Source organism: Rattus norvegicus, chromosome 12, assembly GCF_036323735.1.
Source record: "Rattus norvegicus strain BN/NHsdMcwi chromosome 12, GRCr8, whole genome shotgun sequence".
In the NCBI taxonomy this organism is placed as follows: Eukaryota; Metazoa; Chordata; class Mammalia; order Rodentia; family Muridae; genus Rattus; species Rattus norvegicus.
This window is the reverse complement of record NC_086030.1, coordinates 16,017,511-16,036,193: the sequence shown is the minus strand read 5'-3', so window position 1 is coordinate 16,036,193 and position 18,683 is coordinate 16,017,511. Positions and strand designations below refer to the sequence as shown.

The following is an 18,683-nucleotide window of genomic DNA, read 5'->3' as shown; positions in this document are numbered from 1 at the left end:
GATTCTGTAATTTACTTTCACAGAGCAAATTGACTTTCTGGGCTGTCTCAGTTCTAGTCCGTCACCGGGAGCACTGTTCAAATAGGGGCTGATAAAGCTCCTGCACTAAGCTCCCAGCAGACAAACATACTTATGTAATTGATAAATAAACTCAGAAATGTGCTATAAAACTAAGCGTTTTGATGATGGCTGAAAGGTAATTACTAACTTCCCTCCCCCCTGTTTTCATCCAGATGTTTGGCAACTTGGAGAAAACAGTCTTACTGCAGTCTTAAATTCACTTTCATGGGAACATATAATATTCCCCGTTTACTTTGGACAGCGGCATTTCCTATTTCTGCGGACAGATGCATATGAAACACATGCTCTTGGAGTGGCGCTTGCGGTCCCCTGAGGATTCTCGGAAGGAGGAAATGGGCTGGCCTATTTGGTTGCTATGAAGTAAACACAGTCTTGTTTTCTTTCTTTTTTTTAGTGAACATCTGGGTTGCATTTATCATTTCACATTCTGGAGGTTTACAACCACAGTTTGATAATATGAGGGTTCACTAAAGCTGCAGCTATTCAGTTACTTCTAGAGTCGAGTTAAATAGGGTGGCTGATGGAATTAAGTAATCCTTTCTTCTCTGTAAAGCAGCACCTCAGGGATACTGTGATTTGAAGCCATAAAACCGGGACCTAGGTATTGGTGGGAGGGGAGCAGGAGAGAAGGATTGAGCAGCCTGTCCCTCCTCCGTGCCCTGCTTCTGGGGATCTTGTCTTCATTGCTGTGTCTGCCCTCCTGTCACAAGTCCACCCTGTTTTCTTCCTCGTGCTTAGAACCAGGAGTTGTGCAGAAGGTATCTCCCCATCAGCACACCACAGAGTCTGATAGTCTAGCCTTTCTGCTTATCACCAATCCCAGGGAGGCGGGTCAGCGTTAGTAGAGGGGTTTCTTGGAGGGAATTTCCCACTTTAAATAACCGCCTGGGGGGATACGGTTCTTTCTATTCACTGGGCGTCGTTGAGCTTTGATGGCCAGCCAGTTTACAGGCATGGTATCCTTTATGCCAGGTGAGTTCGAAGGCCACACTCTTACAGATGATGACTTTGCTGGATTAATTCCCTGGTAGCCTTGCTGTCTCTGCACTTCCTGTCACACGGGGCAATAAATTCCTTATTGGAATGGCCAGGAAGAGAGAGGCGGTGTCTCTTAGAGTCAGAGGTGACTGGCCTGAGGCAGTAGGGCAGCAGGGAAGTTTCCTTCTCTCTCACTCAGCAAAGATCACATTGCTGTAGAGAGCAGAGAGAAAAGCATTTTCCTTTTCTGTAAGTATATTAATCATTATGTACTTTTCTTTCTTAAAACTGAGGTAGGTTATATTTTCTTTGTGAGATTAACACTTTGTTCTACAAAAAATATATAAACAAAATTATGTTTTTGTATGCTTAGGATATATTTATAACTGCATTTGGCAGACATCTATGATTACTGTTCTGTCAAGCATAATTGTTTTTTAATTCAGTGAGGAATAGTGGTGCAGGCATTGACAACATAGCATTCTGTTAGAAGACAGGACTCTCTTTTAGTTCTCAGCAGAAGGGAAATAAAGGAAACTGATCAAGAATGCCCTTTGCCAAATTTCACTAATTAGATTAAAATCTTTCTGAGTTGAGAAGAGATCAGACAAATGAATTCATTTTTGTTTGTGTTAGAGTATGGGAAAATAGAGGATCGTAGCGTCTTTTAGATGTTTGGCCTGCTCACATGACAAGGCTGTATATCCACGTGTGGGAGGCTGAGTGATTGCAGACTCTAATTCAATACAGACTGCATTGTTGAGAGAGAGCATGAATGATTTGAGAAGAAAAGGATGCCTTTCACCACCATAGAGAGAGAGAATCTTCATGTAGGACAAGCCTCTACAGCTCTGCCTTTTCTCAGGAATCAGAGGCTGTCTGTACTTCCCAGAGCGACATGATCGAAAGCTCCGTGTTCTTCTTTTGTAAAGGCTGGCTCTGTGTAGTTTCTTTCATCTGAGATAGGGCTGGGCTCTACACTAGTCCCATGGGTAGTGGAAGGCTCGTACTTCCTTCCCTCCTTCCCTTCAGTCTGCTCTGCCTCTTGGTCTCCAGACTTTATCCCATGGCCTTCACTCCTGATGACAACCGTTAAGGGGAGCAGAGTCAAAGTGGACATATGTGTCCCGCCCTCACTTGGCTGCTGGGCTAGAAGTTCTGTTCCATAAAGTGCCTTAGTAATGTGGTTGGACATGCAGAACATGACTAATTTTCTTTTTAAATCTGGAAAGAACATAAGCTCTTTCCCCCGGGATCCTGCCACATTAATGCTTTGGCATTTGGTGTTTAGATTTTAAGGCTCTGCTAACCTGGACATCGCCTCTACCTCTCTCCTTCACGGTTGAGGATGATTGCGCTTGCTGTCTTCCTGTCAATTTTTATGAATTATTTTGGTCTTGCATCTGAAGAGGGGTGGAGATCATTTATTTTAGAAGAGGTTTCATGGAATACCACATCAAAAACTTGTATTTATTTGGCTTTCCGGATTTACTTATAAAAGGTTTTGATAGGGCAGAAAAGAATTCAGTCTGGTCAAGCAGACTTAGTAGCTCACAGTGTGAGGCTCGGGGCTCCTTCCTCAGCACAGCCATAGTGAAGCACGGTGCAGGCAGCCCAGAGGTTGAGAACTCATGTGCTCTCAGAGCTGCTGCATTAGCAGAACATGTCCTCCAGAGCGCTCCAGTTTCAGGCGTTTGGGGTGGCTGTTTTTTGTGTTGCTTTTAGTGGATTAGTGATGGAAGATACAGGAACGGGTTTTTACAGGTGTGTCTTTTCCATAACCAGAGAATTGTAAGTGTTGCTGGTAGGGCGCCCACCTGTCGCTGATAAAAGAGAAGAAGGCTGGCAGGCTCGAGCTGCCACACTGACCTGGGCACACTGTCACATACAAGCCAGAGAGGCTGGCTTCTATTCTGTGTGGATTGAACTTGATGTTCTTTTTTTTTTTTTTTTTTTCCGGAGCTGGGGACTGAACCCAGGGCCTTGCGCTTCCTAGGCAAGCACTCTACCACTGAGCTAAATCCCCAACCTCTGAACTTGATGTTCTTAGTTGTTAATGTTTGAAATGTGCCTTTCCTCTTCGTCCATGTAGAGATAGTGACTTCCATGAGTTAACTGGCGTCTGGAACTGTAGGATTGCCACAGCACTTGAGCCTTTTCCGATACCAGCTCTCATCTTCCTGGCTGACATGATTGGAATTGTACCGCTGGAGATAGCCGTGCAGCCATTCCTCCCTAAGACACGTCCCGTTGTCTGTGACTTAACAGTTTTACCCATTTCCTATATTCTAGGTCAGGCACTGACAATAAATCAGTCCTCTCCTTCATGGCAGAAGTGTCGGCTGTGAAGTCTGAGACTTCCGAATCCTTGTCTGTACTTTGTGTTCTTACATGCATAGACATGTATGTGGGCATGCTGACCCTGCTAGTTGCACTTGGCATCAACATATATATTGTTTCTATTTCATTTGTGTAAGTTACTTTCCTTGAGCTTTAAATTTCTCATCTGTGAAGTAAAAGGTTTAGAACTCTAGGTGAAATCCTCAAATAGTGGACAGGTCTACCAGCCCTCGTTGTATTAATAAGCCCCTTGCCTGACCCGCTTCACGGGGCGAACAAGAGTGAGCTGGAGTAGCTTCTGTTTTGGGGGTGCAGGAAAAACATGACTGGCAATGTAATTTCTCTCCAAGCTGTACTTTGCATGTCTTTAAGTATACATGTTTTAAAAGAAGGCTACAACATATAGTCCTAACATTTATCATTGAGCCGTTAAGGTCAGAGTCAGCAGTTCAGTCAAGTTCCATTTGTTAATGTTCTTCATCCGAATTGCTGACACTTTGTTAATTTTCTTCCTCTTTCTATAATTTAAATGGTATATGTGTGTGTATGTATGTGCAGACAAGCTATATGGTATATGTGTGAGTTGCCATGTGGGTGCTGGGACTCTAACCTGGGTCCCCTGGAAGAGGAAGCCAGTGCTCTTAGCTGCTGAGCCACCCATCCTTCCAGCCTGGCTGTTTATTTTTTTTACATGTTAAGTCTGATTAAGATTTCTGTCATATAGTCTTTCAGTTCCCCTCTTTCTTGATGAGTATGGTCGCACTGCCTCCTGTTCTTTGTGTACTGTAGACTAGATTGCCCATATGAGCCAGAGATATACTCTGCTTAGTTTCTTCATAATGCCACTGTCATTACAGATATGTTAAAATCATCGTATAAATTCAGGGTCAAAGTTGTATTCATTTTTTGTGGTTTTTGGTAAATGTGGCCTAAGTTAGTCACCAGAAGAAGTGACCAGATAGCTCAGATGCCAGTGGCCTGGGTGTGTGGATGAACTTTGAACTGGCTGGCCCACTGGCTTGTTAGACTCGTACCTATATGCAGGTGGTTACTGGTCTGGTTTAATATAGTGAAGATTTTATTTGAATATTTGGCCAGGGTTTTACAGTGAAGGGAACTTAGACAAGCTGTAGTTCTATAACATAAAAGAGATTCTTCGACATTGTGTCCTGGGATATAAGCAAACTTGAACTCTCTGTGGAAAGTCTTTTTTCCCTCCCTTGGTGCCTTTCCACGGCCTTTAAAAAAGAACTCAACTGTAGCTGCAGCTGAAGCCAATACAGGATCCAGCTGTAACTTTTTGTTGTTGTTCTTACATCCGGTGATGGCCATAGCAAACTCATTGTATGAAAATTCAATAAAGGAAAAGGGCAGGGTGGGAAAAAAATGACACCGTATGAAAGCATTCAAGAAATAGCAACAGGATCTAGGAGTCTCCTGTTCAGAGGCTGATTTAAATTCCATTCTGAAGTATTAATTCTGTTTGTGACTAGTCTAGTAGGCGTTTTAGTTTTTTTCCCTTTTAATATTATGCACACACCATGGAACCAGAGAGTGTACGTGAGGCTGACACATTTTCAGTGGGAGGCAGAAAATAGTAACATGTGAGAACCCAGAGGACCCAACTGCGCCTCATGCAAAACAGAGTGAGAATTCTTCAAAACACGCTATGGGGTGACGGTGGGTTAGAGCCAGCACCACTCCGCTAAAGAAAGCCAGGTTCGCTTTCATTTTTTTTCCTGGAATATTCCTATGTGTGCATTTACCATCAAGCTATTAAGTTCGGAATCAGCAGTTCAATGAGAATTTTAATTGGCATCTGTTTAAGTCTGTCTACTAGAAAGTCGTTGGATCTGGGCATCTTTTAAGAACCAACCTATATATTCTCACCCTGTAACTGAAGGGAAATAGTTTTGTGATTAGTGGACTGATTGGAAGGCTAGTGGCTTTCACACACTTGTGCATCTCGTACATGTTGTTTTTCTTTTGTGTGTGTGTGGGAGTCACATTTCTCATATTTCTTCTAATTGTAGCCAGACATCCTGTTTGGGGGCTATTTGAGACCAGTGCTGCCTGTGAAGCAATCATGCGGTCTGTGGAAGCCTTCTTAGTCTTCTTAGATTTGATTTTATAGGCAGGTTTCCTTGAAAACCCCCATGTACTATTTTTGGATCTATGTGTCTGTGGCTCAGGGCATTAGCAGTACATACACATTAGCACAGAAATGTCCACTGTCTAAAGGCTCTTTAGACTTATAGAAAAGCTCTGGCAGTGCTTTTGCGGGTATAATGGGCTAGCTAGCACTGCTGGACAAATTTAAGGGACCAGAGTCTCTTCTTATGACTCTTAATGACAGTGTTGCTGGGTCTGTGCCAGCACTGGCAAGATTTCCAAGCCTTCTTATCTACTTTACAGTACGGTGGCCCTGTCTCCTTGGTCTTCATAAGTTGGTTTTCTGCCTCCACTGAGAGGAGCAGCTTCACAAGGGAGACGCCTCCTGCATGCCTCCCACTTGCTGGCTCACCAGTGCTCCCTACCTTTTATTTGTTTAAATTAGAGTAGTCTGATAGCTCGCTTATTTATAAATGGTTGTCTTGCTGGGGTTTTGTTTTGTTTTCTATATCATCAAAGATCTGTTAGTTTTATATCTTAAAAGCTAACAGGAATCAGGATTGTAACCTTTTAGTTTCTTTGGCAATAAAATGCCTATTTTTTTTTAAAGCACTAAAATTCATGTCATAACAGTAACATTTGGTGGGGGACACAGTGTTAGGATTGACCCAGGGCCTGGCCTTGCATTTGCTAGGTACAATCCCCCGCCTGTAAATGCCAGCCTTTTAAAGTTTGCAATTGAGGGCTTGGATGTAGCTCAGTGCGTAGCACGAATGAATCAGCATTCTATTCCCAGTGCTGCATCTGGATGTGCTGCTGAGATCTGTAATCCCAGTGTGGGAGGGCTGGGGTAGGGTATGGGGGTGGAGGTAGGAAGATGAGGAGTGTAAGTACTCAGAGGTCAGGACTAGCCTGGTTATATGAGACACTTGTCTCAATTTTTTTTTTTTTTTCTCGGAGCTGGGGACTGAACCCAGGGCCTTGCGCTTGCTAGGCAAGCACTCTACCGCTGAGCTAAATCCCCAACCCCTACTTGTCTCAATTTTTAAAGACGGTGCACTATCCCCACCGTCCCATTTTTATCACCTCAGAGGCCTGTCCTTATCTCCAGTCTTTCCACCTGGCTACTGCTTATCTAACTCATTTCATGTGAGTGTGGTTGTACACCACAGGGCCTTGGTGCCTGACTCCTTTCCCCTGTCAGGGTCATTTGTGTTGTGGCAGGGTTCAGCGCCCTGGGATCATGCAAGCTGTAGACCCAGCCCCCAGCATCTCCTGTGAGGGGAGCGGATTGGTTTGAGTTGTTAAAGTGCTTGCTGTACGAACAGGATGCTTTGAATTTGATCCCCAGAACCTAAATTAAAGCTGGACAGGCGTCTGCATCTCCAGGACTAGGGGCTGGAGAGAGGTGGAGAAGTCCTGGGAACTTGTTGTCTAGCCAGCCTAGTGAAAAGGCAAGCTCTAGGTTCATCAGTTTGTACCAAAGAATGAGGCAAGGGCTGACGCATGGCTTAGTGGGTAGAAGTGCCTGGTGCCTAAGCCTGAGAACCTGAGTTCAGTTTCTGGAGCTCATGTAAGAAAGCTGGTGTGGTAGCCAGCAAGCGCCCTTAATCCAGCACTGCCCTGTGAGGTGGGAGGCAGAGCCAGGAGAGCTGTGCAGACGTTCTCCATCCAGCCGACTGCAGAAACGGGGGAGAGCCTGCCGCAGCAAGTGGGAGGTGAGGGCCAATCCCTGACAGCTGTCTTCTGACTTCCACAGACAGGCCATGGTGCCCCTCCCCACCCCAGCCATACACTCAATAGGGTGAAGAGTGACAGGGAAGCCCAGTGCACATGGGAACACACCCTGCCCCGCCCACACAGGAAGAGATGCAGTTGCATTTCAGGTAGGTATCCCTACACGTGGAGCAGTGGCTTTCAGTGTCCGCAGGCAGCAGCACGTGAGGCAGAAGCGTGCTGTCTGGAAGGTGGTTTACTCTGAAGGCCAGTGCATAGATACAAGGGCCTGAGATAAATCGTTAACAGAACTGTGGAAGATGTACTTCTGCGGGACTCCACCATGCCCACAGCAGAGGACACTGGATGCCAGACCTTCATCCCCTGTTCACCCTGAAGCCCTGACAGATAGCAAGGTTACAGACAGCTCACAGAAAGAAAGACTAGGAAAAGGTGATGGAGGGGCAAGTAGGGAGATGGTGGCATTCTAAGTAACTTCTGGTAGCCATTGCATACATGGTGACTGGTTAATATTGCACTGAATACTTGAAACTCACCAGTCTTAGCCTTTATCACGTTCGGTCACTGATTTGGCCATGACAATTGGCTTAAATGGTAATCATCTCACTATATCTATCTATCTATCTATCTATCTATCTATCTATCTATCTATCTATCTATATCAAGCATCTCTTTGAAACAGGGTATCATTTTATAAATTAGCTAGACTCACATAGAGTCTCCTGCCTCTACCTCCAGGGATTAAAGGTACGTGGCACTGCGGCCCTCTGATACACATGGTGGATGGATTCATCATGTTAAGTGGAGACCCCTTCTGTAGAGGGGGAGAAATAAGCTGTTAGAAGGAACAAGAAATTGGAAACTTACCAACAGATCAAACAAAATAGGGGTTATTTTTTGAGATAGTTCTTTTGTAGCCAAGATGGGCTTTGAATTGATACTTCTGCCTCTGCCTCCAGAGTGTTGGGATGGAAAGCTGTGCTCCATGATGTGGTGTGAGAATGGGGATTTAGAAGAAGCAGGAAGGGCTCTTGGCAGCCCCTTTACAAGGCTATGCTTGTGCAAGGGCAGCAAGTGTGGGAATTGTTTCACACACACACTGGATTCAAAAGGCCATCTGGAAGCCATTGTTCCAGAATGTTCCCCACACTCTTCCCTCTGTTTGTTCCCTTTCCTCTTTAGTAAGGGCATAGTTGATAGATATTTATTCTCAGGCAAACGTTTCTCTACAAAAATTAAATTCTCTGTTTAGAGGGAAATTGGGGCTTCTGGATATATCCTGAGAACCCAAATAAAGTTGCTTATTTTTATTTTTGCCTTCTGAGGGCTTCTGAGCCCGTCAGCCTTTATCTGACCTTTCACCATGATGGAAGGTAGTGTCTAGGCTTTGTTTATGAACCCCAAAGTTAATGCACGTTCTCACTCAAAATGCAAACCTTAAGAGGAAATCGACTGAGGGAAGACACTTGCCTACAACGCTGAAAGATGCCTCAAAGCTAACTCTATCTCACTTTTAAATGTGTGCAGACAGCAAGGATATCCAGATGGGTGGAAAAACCCAGCAGCATGAGAGGGATTTAATTCAAAATATTTTTAGAAAGTATAGCTGACTCCAAAAGAAAGAGACTTGAGAAGATGGAAGAATACTTTAAAAAATGATCATTCGCAATTTGTTGGGGGCGGGGTGGGGTAAGTGAATAGGTGCTAGAATTCCCTGACTTCCAGTCTTCCTTCCTCTTGAATCAGCAGCTTCTGATAGAAGTGACTGAGAGGGAGAAGAGTGAAAAGCTGACTCATCCTAGGTGGGATCGGGTGAAGAAATATCAGGGCCTGACTCATTTACTGTTTCCTAAGGGTTCGGCGCTGCGTGAAACAATGTAAACCGAGATATGGGCCCTGCTAATTTGGGAAGTAGGAAGGGCTGGATGATGGATCCCAAGTGACTGCAGACAGCCAGGGGTGGGTTTGTTCCTGCACTAATTGGTGTCAGGAGCCGCTGGCCTGGGAGGCCATTGGACACATGTGGGCTCCATATGCTCAGACGTACTAGGGCTGCTGCCTCCGTGCCGAAGTCTTCTCCCTGGAGCAGCTTCCAGCCACCTGGAGTGGAAACCAGGTCAGTTAGGTACAGACATCAGGATCCAGAAGCGACGGATGGGTTTCTCCAAGGAGACTGACAAAATGTCTGAGGGATGAAGCTGGACTACCTGTGGAGTGCTCGCGTGGTTTAGGTGTATACAGCCCTCCTGCTCACACATAAGAGGTAGAAAAGTAAAACAAAACAAACCCGGACAAACTTGGCAGTGTTACAAGCAGGGCCAGCCACTCTGTTTGGGGTGGATGAGGGAAGCTTGGGCTTGGAAACCATTGTTTATTAACAATAGAAACAGCTCGCTGCCAAAATAAAATGGAGGAGGATACAGGTTCTGAAATGTGATTCTGGAAAAAAACCAATAGAAACTTGAAGAAAATTTTAGATAAAATGTCCTTTTTGTTGATTTTAATAAAATAGAAGGAGGGAAATAAATGGATTAAATGTTAAAGGGGTGGGGATAAGGATTTGGCTCAGTAGTTGAGAGTGCTTGCTGCTCTTGCAAGGTTCCTAGCACCCTCTTCCCGTGACTTCAGGGGATCCACTGCCCTCTTCTGACTTCCATAGATACTGCATACATTTGACACAGTCATGCCTGTGTACACGTGTGTACACACACACACACACACACACACACACACACACACACACACACAATCTTTTTAAGATGGAAAAGGCCATTGGCCAAGTTGGAAACCAGTTGATTGAGAGACAGAATTATGAGGTGAAATGAATAAGCCAAGAGAAAGAAACTACTATTACTAAATGCATTTGCAGAATTTTTTTTTCTTTTTTTCGGAGCTGGGGACCGAACCCAGGGCCTTGCGCTTTCTAGGCAAGCGCTCTACCACTGAGCTAAATCCCTAACCCCCATTTGCAGAATTTTAAACTCTACTAGGATCCATGAGGAAGAAAATTGGCCATGTGGGAAGTTAAATTAGTGCTGTGATCTAAATAAGTATTGTTCCTGAGAAGATACCAAAACAAACCAGAAACAGTAATCGGAGGTACAATGGAAAAAGTATCTTTGACTTGAAAGAAAAACACCAGATGCTTTTGTATATTCAATGGGCTTATTCTGCGTTAGTTGAAATTAGCAAAAAGAAAGACATATCAGGATAAAGGACCCAAGAAGAGCTCCGCTAAAGCAAATGTCTGTGTGTGGAAGTTTCTTAGGGAGGGGGCGTCAGGATTCTTTCAGACTCCTACAATATTGCTGGGTAGAGTAAGCTGAGAGTTTTTAGGAGAGAAAAGGGTTGTATTTAAGAATCAATCGCCCTAATTGTTAATTTGTAAAGACAACAGGAAGGCACTCCCTGAAACTGCAAAGAAGGTAGAGCTAGGAGTGTGGTGAGATGGCTCAGCCCTGAGGTATTCGCTGTGTAAACGAGAGGAGCAGAGTTGTATCTCCAGCCCTAATGCAGAAGTCAGGTGTGGGGCATAGAGATCCCCCCAGAGGTCATTGGTTAGCCAGTCTAGTCTGGGAGAGAACCTGTCTCAGAAGTAAGACAGAAGAGTAAAAAGGTCTACATTGACCTCCGACCTCCTGCACACATGCACACGCAAAGGGCAGAGCTAGCATTGGGCTTCAGTGAGAGCTCGCCTATCCTTGGACTAACGTCTTAGGCACCAGCGTGTCCTTTCTCTTCAAGGATGTGGGGTCTTCTCTGGGATCTTCCTGACGCCATCTGGGAGTTTTTCAGTAAAAGGAGACAAGTTTTTCATCGTAGACCCCCAACGAAAAGACTTAATTGGTGTGCCTGAGATCCAGCTTCCAGAAAGGCTGAAATGAGAGCATTCAAGGTCAGCCTGGCAACATAGTAAGGGTCGGTCTGGTTAATGGCAAAAAGGTTGAAATAACTAATGAGAAGTTGTGATATTGAAACCAAAGCACTGTCATTGAAATTTAACCATAAGTGTGTCTAGTTATAAACGTAACCATTTGAGTGAATCCAGAGAGAGGATAAACCAGTAACAGATAAACAGTTACAGTATACAGGGTCAGTAGCCCTAACAAAGTGAGTGTGGGAATTAGAGAGGCTGGCAAGTTGATGGTGGGGACGCTCAGGAAGTATTGGGAGAAGGTAAGGACCCAGACTTTTGACATTGATAACTACAGAAATTTAATAGTACTGTGGTTTAAAAAGATACTCTAAAGGTAACCTACCTACTAGAAGATTTAAACTAAGACAAAGGCATCTCACATCAGAGGAAGAAGATGAAGTGAAACAGATTATGAGGTTGGGCCCTCCAGTCAGACATGCTGTGGTCTGTCTCCCCTCTATTTGTTCAGAGTGTAACTAAACACTCTTGCTGTGTCGTTTAGAGATTTTGTGTGCTCACGTATGTGTCATGAAGTCGTGTCTTTACTTGTGAAGACCAGCGGCCAGCTTCAGGTGCCTTCCTCTGCTGCTCAGCCTGGGGCTCATTGGCTGGGTTGATTGGCTAGCTAATACTGGAATGTTCCTGTTTCTACCCCCCCCCCCCCCACTCTACTGGGGTAATGCAGATGGTGCTACTTGGTCTGGAGAGCTGAACTTGGGTTGTCTGTGTCAGCAGATGTTTTCCCAGTGCAGTAACCTCCCCAGCCCTGTTTTAGGAAGTGTTTAAGCAGGTGTCATTTTATGGAGGGTACTGATGGGACCATATCTATTTAGAATTTTGATAATCTATGATTCACCCCCAAATTCTTGTGGGGTCTTTTTAAATAGATCTTTATGAATTTCTTAGAGGGTGGAGCTGAGTTAGGGTCTGAGCACATCTCTTAAGGCATTGCTTTCTCTAGGATCTCGGTCCTGTGATAAACAGCAATGAAGGGAGAGGTGAGAGGCCCGGCACGGCAGCAGCTGAGGTCAGCAGTGATGCACTGATGGGGCCTTTAATCCCAGTACTCTGGAGGCAGGGGCGGGGAGTCTCTGAATTTGAGGCTAGCCTGGTCTACAGTACCAGGCCAGCTAGGACTCTACAGGGATACCCTGTCCAGGGGGAAAGAATAAGCATGTATGGTTCAGGTATTGAGTTGTAGTGGAACAGAAGTCACAATGATTTAACACGCTTTAACAAGTGCATAAAAGCAATAACAACCCAGAACTTGGGAAAAAGTTACTACATATTCTTGGTACTTCTCATATTTTCTGTAGCTTTTGTTGCCCACACTAGCTAATTGACAATCTCCAATCACAAGTCTTCTGGTATTTCACTACAAAGAGATGAAAGAGATAACGCAGTGTTTTCTGTGAGGTGTTGGTCTCAGAGGCCATTGGTATTCTAATTCAACGTTAGGTTACGCTGAGCTGTGTTAGTTACTTTTCTTGTCCTGGTGATCAGATACCCCACAAAAGCCACTTAAGGGAGAAAGAATTCGGCTCACAGTTTGAGGGTACAGCTGTCATTGCAGGGAAGGCATGGCAGCAGGACCGTCAGGCAGATGTGTACCCTGTCTGTCGTCAGGAAATGAAGACGGACCCTGGCACTCAGATGCCTTTCTCTTTTTACGCAGTTCACAGGATACAGCCTTCCCTATTTGGAGCGAGTCTTTCTGATTCAGCTTACCTACTCACAGACGTGCCCAGAGGTTCCCTTCCATTGATGATTTTAGAATACTCTCAAGTTGACAGTTAGCTATGCCTTCAACTTTAGAGGTCATTAACTTACTTGTAGGTGGTGAATTGAAACATTGGGAACTTGTGTTTGTTAAAAAGAAAGAGGGCAGAGCTGAGGGCCCAGTGACCCTAGGCATTGTGGGTGGTGATGTGTAGAGACCAGAGAGGGTGAGAAACAAGTTCCCCCAGTTTCCCCCCCTTTTTTAAGACAAGGTCTTGAGTAGCCTATGGTAGTTTCAGATTTGGTCTTGCCTTAGCCTCTTGATTCTAGAGACGTAGTCTTTTTAACAGACGTCTTTTAAAACAGTTTAGGTAACAGAACTGAACAGACTGTGGGGAGTTCCCTTATTCAGCAACACCTCCATCCTCTGCCCTTTGCTGTGTGTGGGTTTATTTCCTGCAGTTTCACTTTCTCATGGTTCACCTTGGTCTCAAAATACCAAATGGAAAGTTCTAGAACTATTCATTACTTTTTTTTTTTTTTTTTTTTTTGGTTCTTTTTTTCGGAGCTGGGGACCGAACCCAGGGCCTTGCGCTTCCTAGGTAAGCGCTCTACCACTGAGCTAAATTCCCAGCCCCTATTCATTACTTTTTAAGCAACTTTTTATTACAATATGTTACAACAGTCAGTTAACCTTTTACTCTCCTATAGTACCTAAATAGTAAGACAAACCTTATTGAGATATCTGGAGTAAGAATTTACAATTCTAATAAGCCCATATAAAAGACACACAGTCCAGATATTTTATTTATAAACCATATTCCTTGATTGGGCAGATCTAGGCTATACTAACTTATTCCCCAGCAAAAATGCCCCTTTGTTACTTGCTGTTTCTCCTGGCCACACAGTTCTGGTCCAATGGCATCTTCCTCTCCTCTCACTTCTTCCTCTCCTCTCTCTACCTGCGACCCTGTCTCTCAAACTTTCTCTTTCCCTTGCCCAGTCACAGGCCTTTTATTGACCAGTTAATCTAGGGAGAAGGTTCACATGGCATCACTTGAAAATGTGGGGATTCGCTCATCAGGGACAACCACATCTTGAGGAACCAGTATTTAGCATTAGAAGTCAAGCAGCATCAGATCAACCCACTACAGATGTCTATGTAGGAACACACACACACACACACACACACACACACACACACACACACACACACACTGGTACTCTGTGTAGTTTTAGGTGTCTCTTAGAGGTCACAGAACACATTCTTGAAGATAAGCAGGAACTCTGCACCCTCTGCCCCGCCTACTTTTTCTCCCCATGGTTAACGCCCCCGCTGTAGCAGTACATGTGGTGAGTTCATCTGTTAGTCCCCTGCTCGTTGCCTTGACAGAGTGAGGAAGAAAGGATTTATCTTGCTGTGCAGCTTGAGAAGTTTCGGTCTGTGGCCACTTGGCCTGGTGTTTGTGGACCCATGGTAAGGTAGGAACGTCATGGCGGAAGAGCATTGGTGGAGGACAGTTGCTCACCTCATGGGAGCCGTGCCTTTCAGCATCCTCCTTTTCCAAGCAGTCTTACCATGGAAAGTAGTCTGTTGATAAAGTCAGAACCTTCATGACACTGTCACCTCTCCAAAGACTGTCAGCTGATAACCAAGCCCTTAACATCCATTGTCCATTGGACGTAAACTGTAGCCAGGTGGGAGTCCACTGGGGTACATCCATGGTGTAGATTGGCTTTCATGTTACTGGTATCGGTTCTACAAATACGTTCCAGCATGCATGTTTTTACTGTAGTGTCACACAGCAGTTGTACCACAGAGCAGGTCTCCCATTTCCTGATCTTTCTTCTCTTCCTACCCACACCTGTCTTTGGTGCTGGGAGTAGAACCCAAAGTCTACGCTGCCCCGAAAGCTCTCCCCAGCCTAGGGCTTTACTACATCGACTCTAGCACAGTACACTTCTCTATATGTGTAGGTCGTTTCCGTTCTACTGCACTTTGCATTCCCTCCCTGGCATCCTCCCTAGGGAGCTTCATCTTGGGTATTAGCAGTCACTTCTTAATCTGACTGTTTTTTCCTCCACCCTTTTCTTTTTAAGAGTAAGGAATTTCCTTTAATGGAAACTGCTAAGTAGTTACCTGCGAGGGAGGGCTATGCTTGACTGCAAGCCCCAGGGTTATTTCTTTTGACTATAAATGAAGCAATTACATAGATACCAAGTTTCATGATGCTTAACATTTTTATGAACATGTACTTAAAAGCAATTAATTTAAAAAAGAACACATCTGACTTAAAATATTGATAGTTAATTTGTATCCTGGTAGCTATAGTCTGTTTCCTGGGTTTGAATGACAACCATTCCTAAGGGTGCTTGATAAAATATAACAGTTTACCTTAGATAGTTACAATGTTTTCTTTTGTAAATTAGAATGTTTGCAGGGAGCCAATTCCACTAATTGTACATCCCAGGCAAATTGGTGTGCAGGCCCTGTTCCAGCAACAAAGGGCAAATGCTTCCCTGAGTGTCATGAAATTCTATTTTGTGTTTTGCCTCTCCTGTCTTCTCTGGAAATTAGATGAAATTGAGGCTTCCAGTTCCCATGAGTTGAGACCCAGGTAATTAGCAGTGATTCCTTCGAAAATAAGCACTTACTTCCGGCTTGTGTGTATCTGTGTATAGGGCCAGAGGCTGATGTCCCTGTTTTCCCTTCAGTCTCTAATATTTCCAGTTGGTTAGGCTAGTTGGCCAGTGAGTTCTAGGGATCCTCCTGTCTCTACATTATTAGTACTAGGGAAAACACACACACACACATACACACACACGCACACTTTTGGGATACCTGGCTTATGTAGTTGCAGGTCCCTACTGTGTCTACTGAGTTTTCTCTCTAGCCCCTGAGCATGTCTTAAAGTAGAGACCAGAGCAGAATGGATGAAGAGATAGTGCTTTGCCTCAGCTAGTGATGTCACGTGCTCCTGATTTATTATCAGTGGGCCCAAGCTGTCCTCTGGAGACTTCTGGAGCCTCTGTTGCTCTCCAGGCCCTGTGCCTTGTGTTCTCTTCATTCCCCTTGTGCTCCGAGGGCCTGACCCCAACAGTTCTACTCATACTACTTGACTTAAAGTAAGGTGATTTGTGTGTAGACTTCTGAGAGGACTTGAAGCAAGGCCCTGTGGTACTGGAGTCAGGTAAGTGTCTGTACCAAATGTAGTGTGTCCTTTAGAAAATTACTTTATTATGTGTATGGGTATTTTGCCTCAATATATGTATGTATACCATATGGCTGCCTGGTGCCCAGGGAGACTAGAAGAAGAGGATCCATTGGAACTGAAGTTACATATGGTTGTGAACGTGGTTACTGGGAATTGAACCTGGGTCCTCTTCTAGAGGTACAAGTGCTCTTAACCTCTGATCCATTTCTCTAGACCCTTTACCTTTAAAAGATTTTTGTTTTAAATTGAATTTTTACTTTTCATTTTATGTGTATGGTTGTCTTGCTAGTGTCTGTGCATGGGATGCATGTCTGGTACCTGTGGAGGCCAGAAGAGGTCAGGGCATCCCGAGACTTGAATCAAGGACAGTTGTACACTCCCATGTGGGTGCGAGGAGCAGAATCCAGGTCCTCTGAACCAGCCCCAAGTTCTCTTAGCTGCTACTGAGCCATCTCTGAGCCCCTGAAGTTTTATGTATGTGTTTGTCTTTGTACTGTGTGTGTGAATGCCCACGGAGGCCAGAAGAGCACGCAGGATCTCCTGAAGCCAGGGTTAGGCAGTTATGAGGCACTCGGTCTGGGTGTGGGAACTGGCCTCAGGTCTTCTGTAGGAACAGCTGCTCCTAACCCCTGAGCCAGCCGTTCAGTGTAAACTGTAAATCTGCAACTTAGTGATTGAGCTAAAGCTCGTGAGCCATCAAGATTCAGGGAGCCTCTTGTCTCAATCTCCCCAGCACTGTAGTGACAGACATATGTTGCTATGCTTGCCTTTTATATGAATGCTGGGCTACTGAACTCAAGTGCTCATGTTCGTGAGGCAGGCAACTTGTGGATGGAGCTATCTCTGTGCTTGGAGCTCTTGAGAGCAGTATTCCCTCACAGTAGTTGGACACGCCATAAATCATTGAGAGAAGGGAGACTGCTCACCCTGGAGTGGGGCTTCTGTCCTTGAGGGTCATGGAGGATACTTGACTTTCAGAAGTCAGAAGACTGAATGAGAGTTGAAAGGGACTGCATTTAGTCACCACTTTCAGGTAAGCGACTTCCCTGTGGAAGGAAGAGCTGATGGCAGCTCTCTGAAAAGTAGAGTGAAGCCATAGGTTGTAGTTGCTCTCAGGTGCTTCATGATTCACAGTGGCCCTAACTAGCTGGCGTGCGGTTCTGGATTCAACCAGCAACAAGCACACTCACTCAGCCTGGTTTTGAACTCCTAGCTGAAGTGCTCCTCTCACCTCAGCCTTCTGACTAGCTGGAACTATGGGTGTGTACCACCTCGTCCAGCTCCGGAGTGCATCTGTTGAAACCCTAGCACCATCTTCCCTACCCTTACTCCTAGCTGGATAGCTAGGAGCCTGGTGGTCAAGAGCACTTACTGCTCTAGCAGAAAGGCCAGGTCTGGTTCCCGGCACCCACATGGAATCTCACGTAACCTCAGTTCCAGGGCATCAGATGCCCTCCTCTGGCCTCCAGGAGCACCAGGCACGCACATACACACGTGCAGGCAAAACACTCACGCACATAATACACATCATAAAAAATCCTAGCCCTAGGTGATGGCTGGGAGTTGGGGGGCTCTGATGGTGATTAGGTCATGAATGGGGATCAGTGCCCTCATAGAAGAGACCCTGAGAGTTGCCTGCATCTTCCACCCCGTGAGGCCACAGCGAAAAGATGGCCACCCTGAGAGCAGCCCTCACCAGACACTGAAGTTCCTTTGGACACCAGTTGTAGACTCCAACCTCCAGAACTGGGAGACATTCATTTCTGTACTTTCTAAGCCGCTTGATGAAGAGCATCTTGTTACAGCCGTCCAGGCAGACAGAAGGTGTAAAGGCTGCAGAAAGGGTAAGGGCGTGCGTGCGTGAATCATGTAGAAACTGTGGCCGCGCAAACCGTATTTGAAGATGCCGTACACAGGATCTGGTGTCTTCGCTCTGGGCGGAAGCTAGGCTTGGTCTGACATCGTGAAAGCAGAGGCTTGAGTTGAGCACAGCATAGAAGCAGACTTAGAGGACAAGGCACCAGGTGGCTGCCAGCATCCTGGTGTATGTGTGGCTTTTCCTAGTGGAGACGTGTACTTGGTAGTTGAAGGCTGTTGGTGTTCATGGAAACCATGAAGTTCCAGCAGCACTGAGCATAAGGATGACCAGGGAAGCTTACAATGAAGAATATGGCGACTGAAGAACACGGTCTTGCCAGTACTAGTTAAGGTACTTGGGGGAAAAGAACTCGGGGTTACCTGAGCGAGAAAGAATGAGAAGTCAGGGGAAGGATAGGAGAGCAGTTGTGGTTGAGCAAAGCAGAAGACTGCAGGGAGGTGGGAGGTGGGGAGTACCCTGTACCAAGCCTGAACTCGGAAACTCATGTCTAGGCCCACCATAGTTCTTGGTTGAAATCACAGAGGATGATGTTAGTTAATTTAACATTAAGGAAGTCTCTGGAAAGAAGAAGGGGAAGTCCTAGAACTACAGGTAGTCTGGAAAGCCATACCCAGAAAATAACCAGAGGGAAGGGAAGTGGCAGTCAGAGAAGCAGAGCTACAGCCGTAGCCAGGACTGAGCGGTCTGGTTCAGGTGGCCCTGTGCC

The 18,683-nt window shown here is 45.3% G+C and overlaps 1 protein-coding gene across 5 annotated transcripts in view; it reads left to right on the top strand.

Moving 5' to 3' along the window:
* The window catches only part of Cyth3 (cytohesin 3), a 122,804-nt gene that overhangs the window by 40,391 nt on the left and 63,730 nt on the right, over positions 1–18,683 (top strand). Inside the window, exon 1 of one of the 5 annotated variants that reach the window (XM_039089028.2) lies at positions 1,237–1,308. Coding sequence is in view for 1 of the 2 variants with exons in the window: in XM_039089024.2 (XP_038944952.1) it covers positions 17,693–17,942 (250 nt within the window). In the remaining variant the exon portion in view is untranslated. 5 annotated transcript variants of the gene reach the window in all.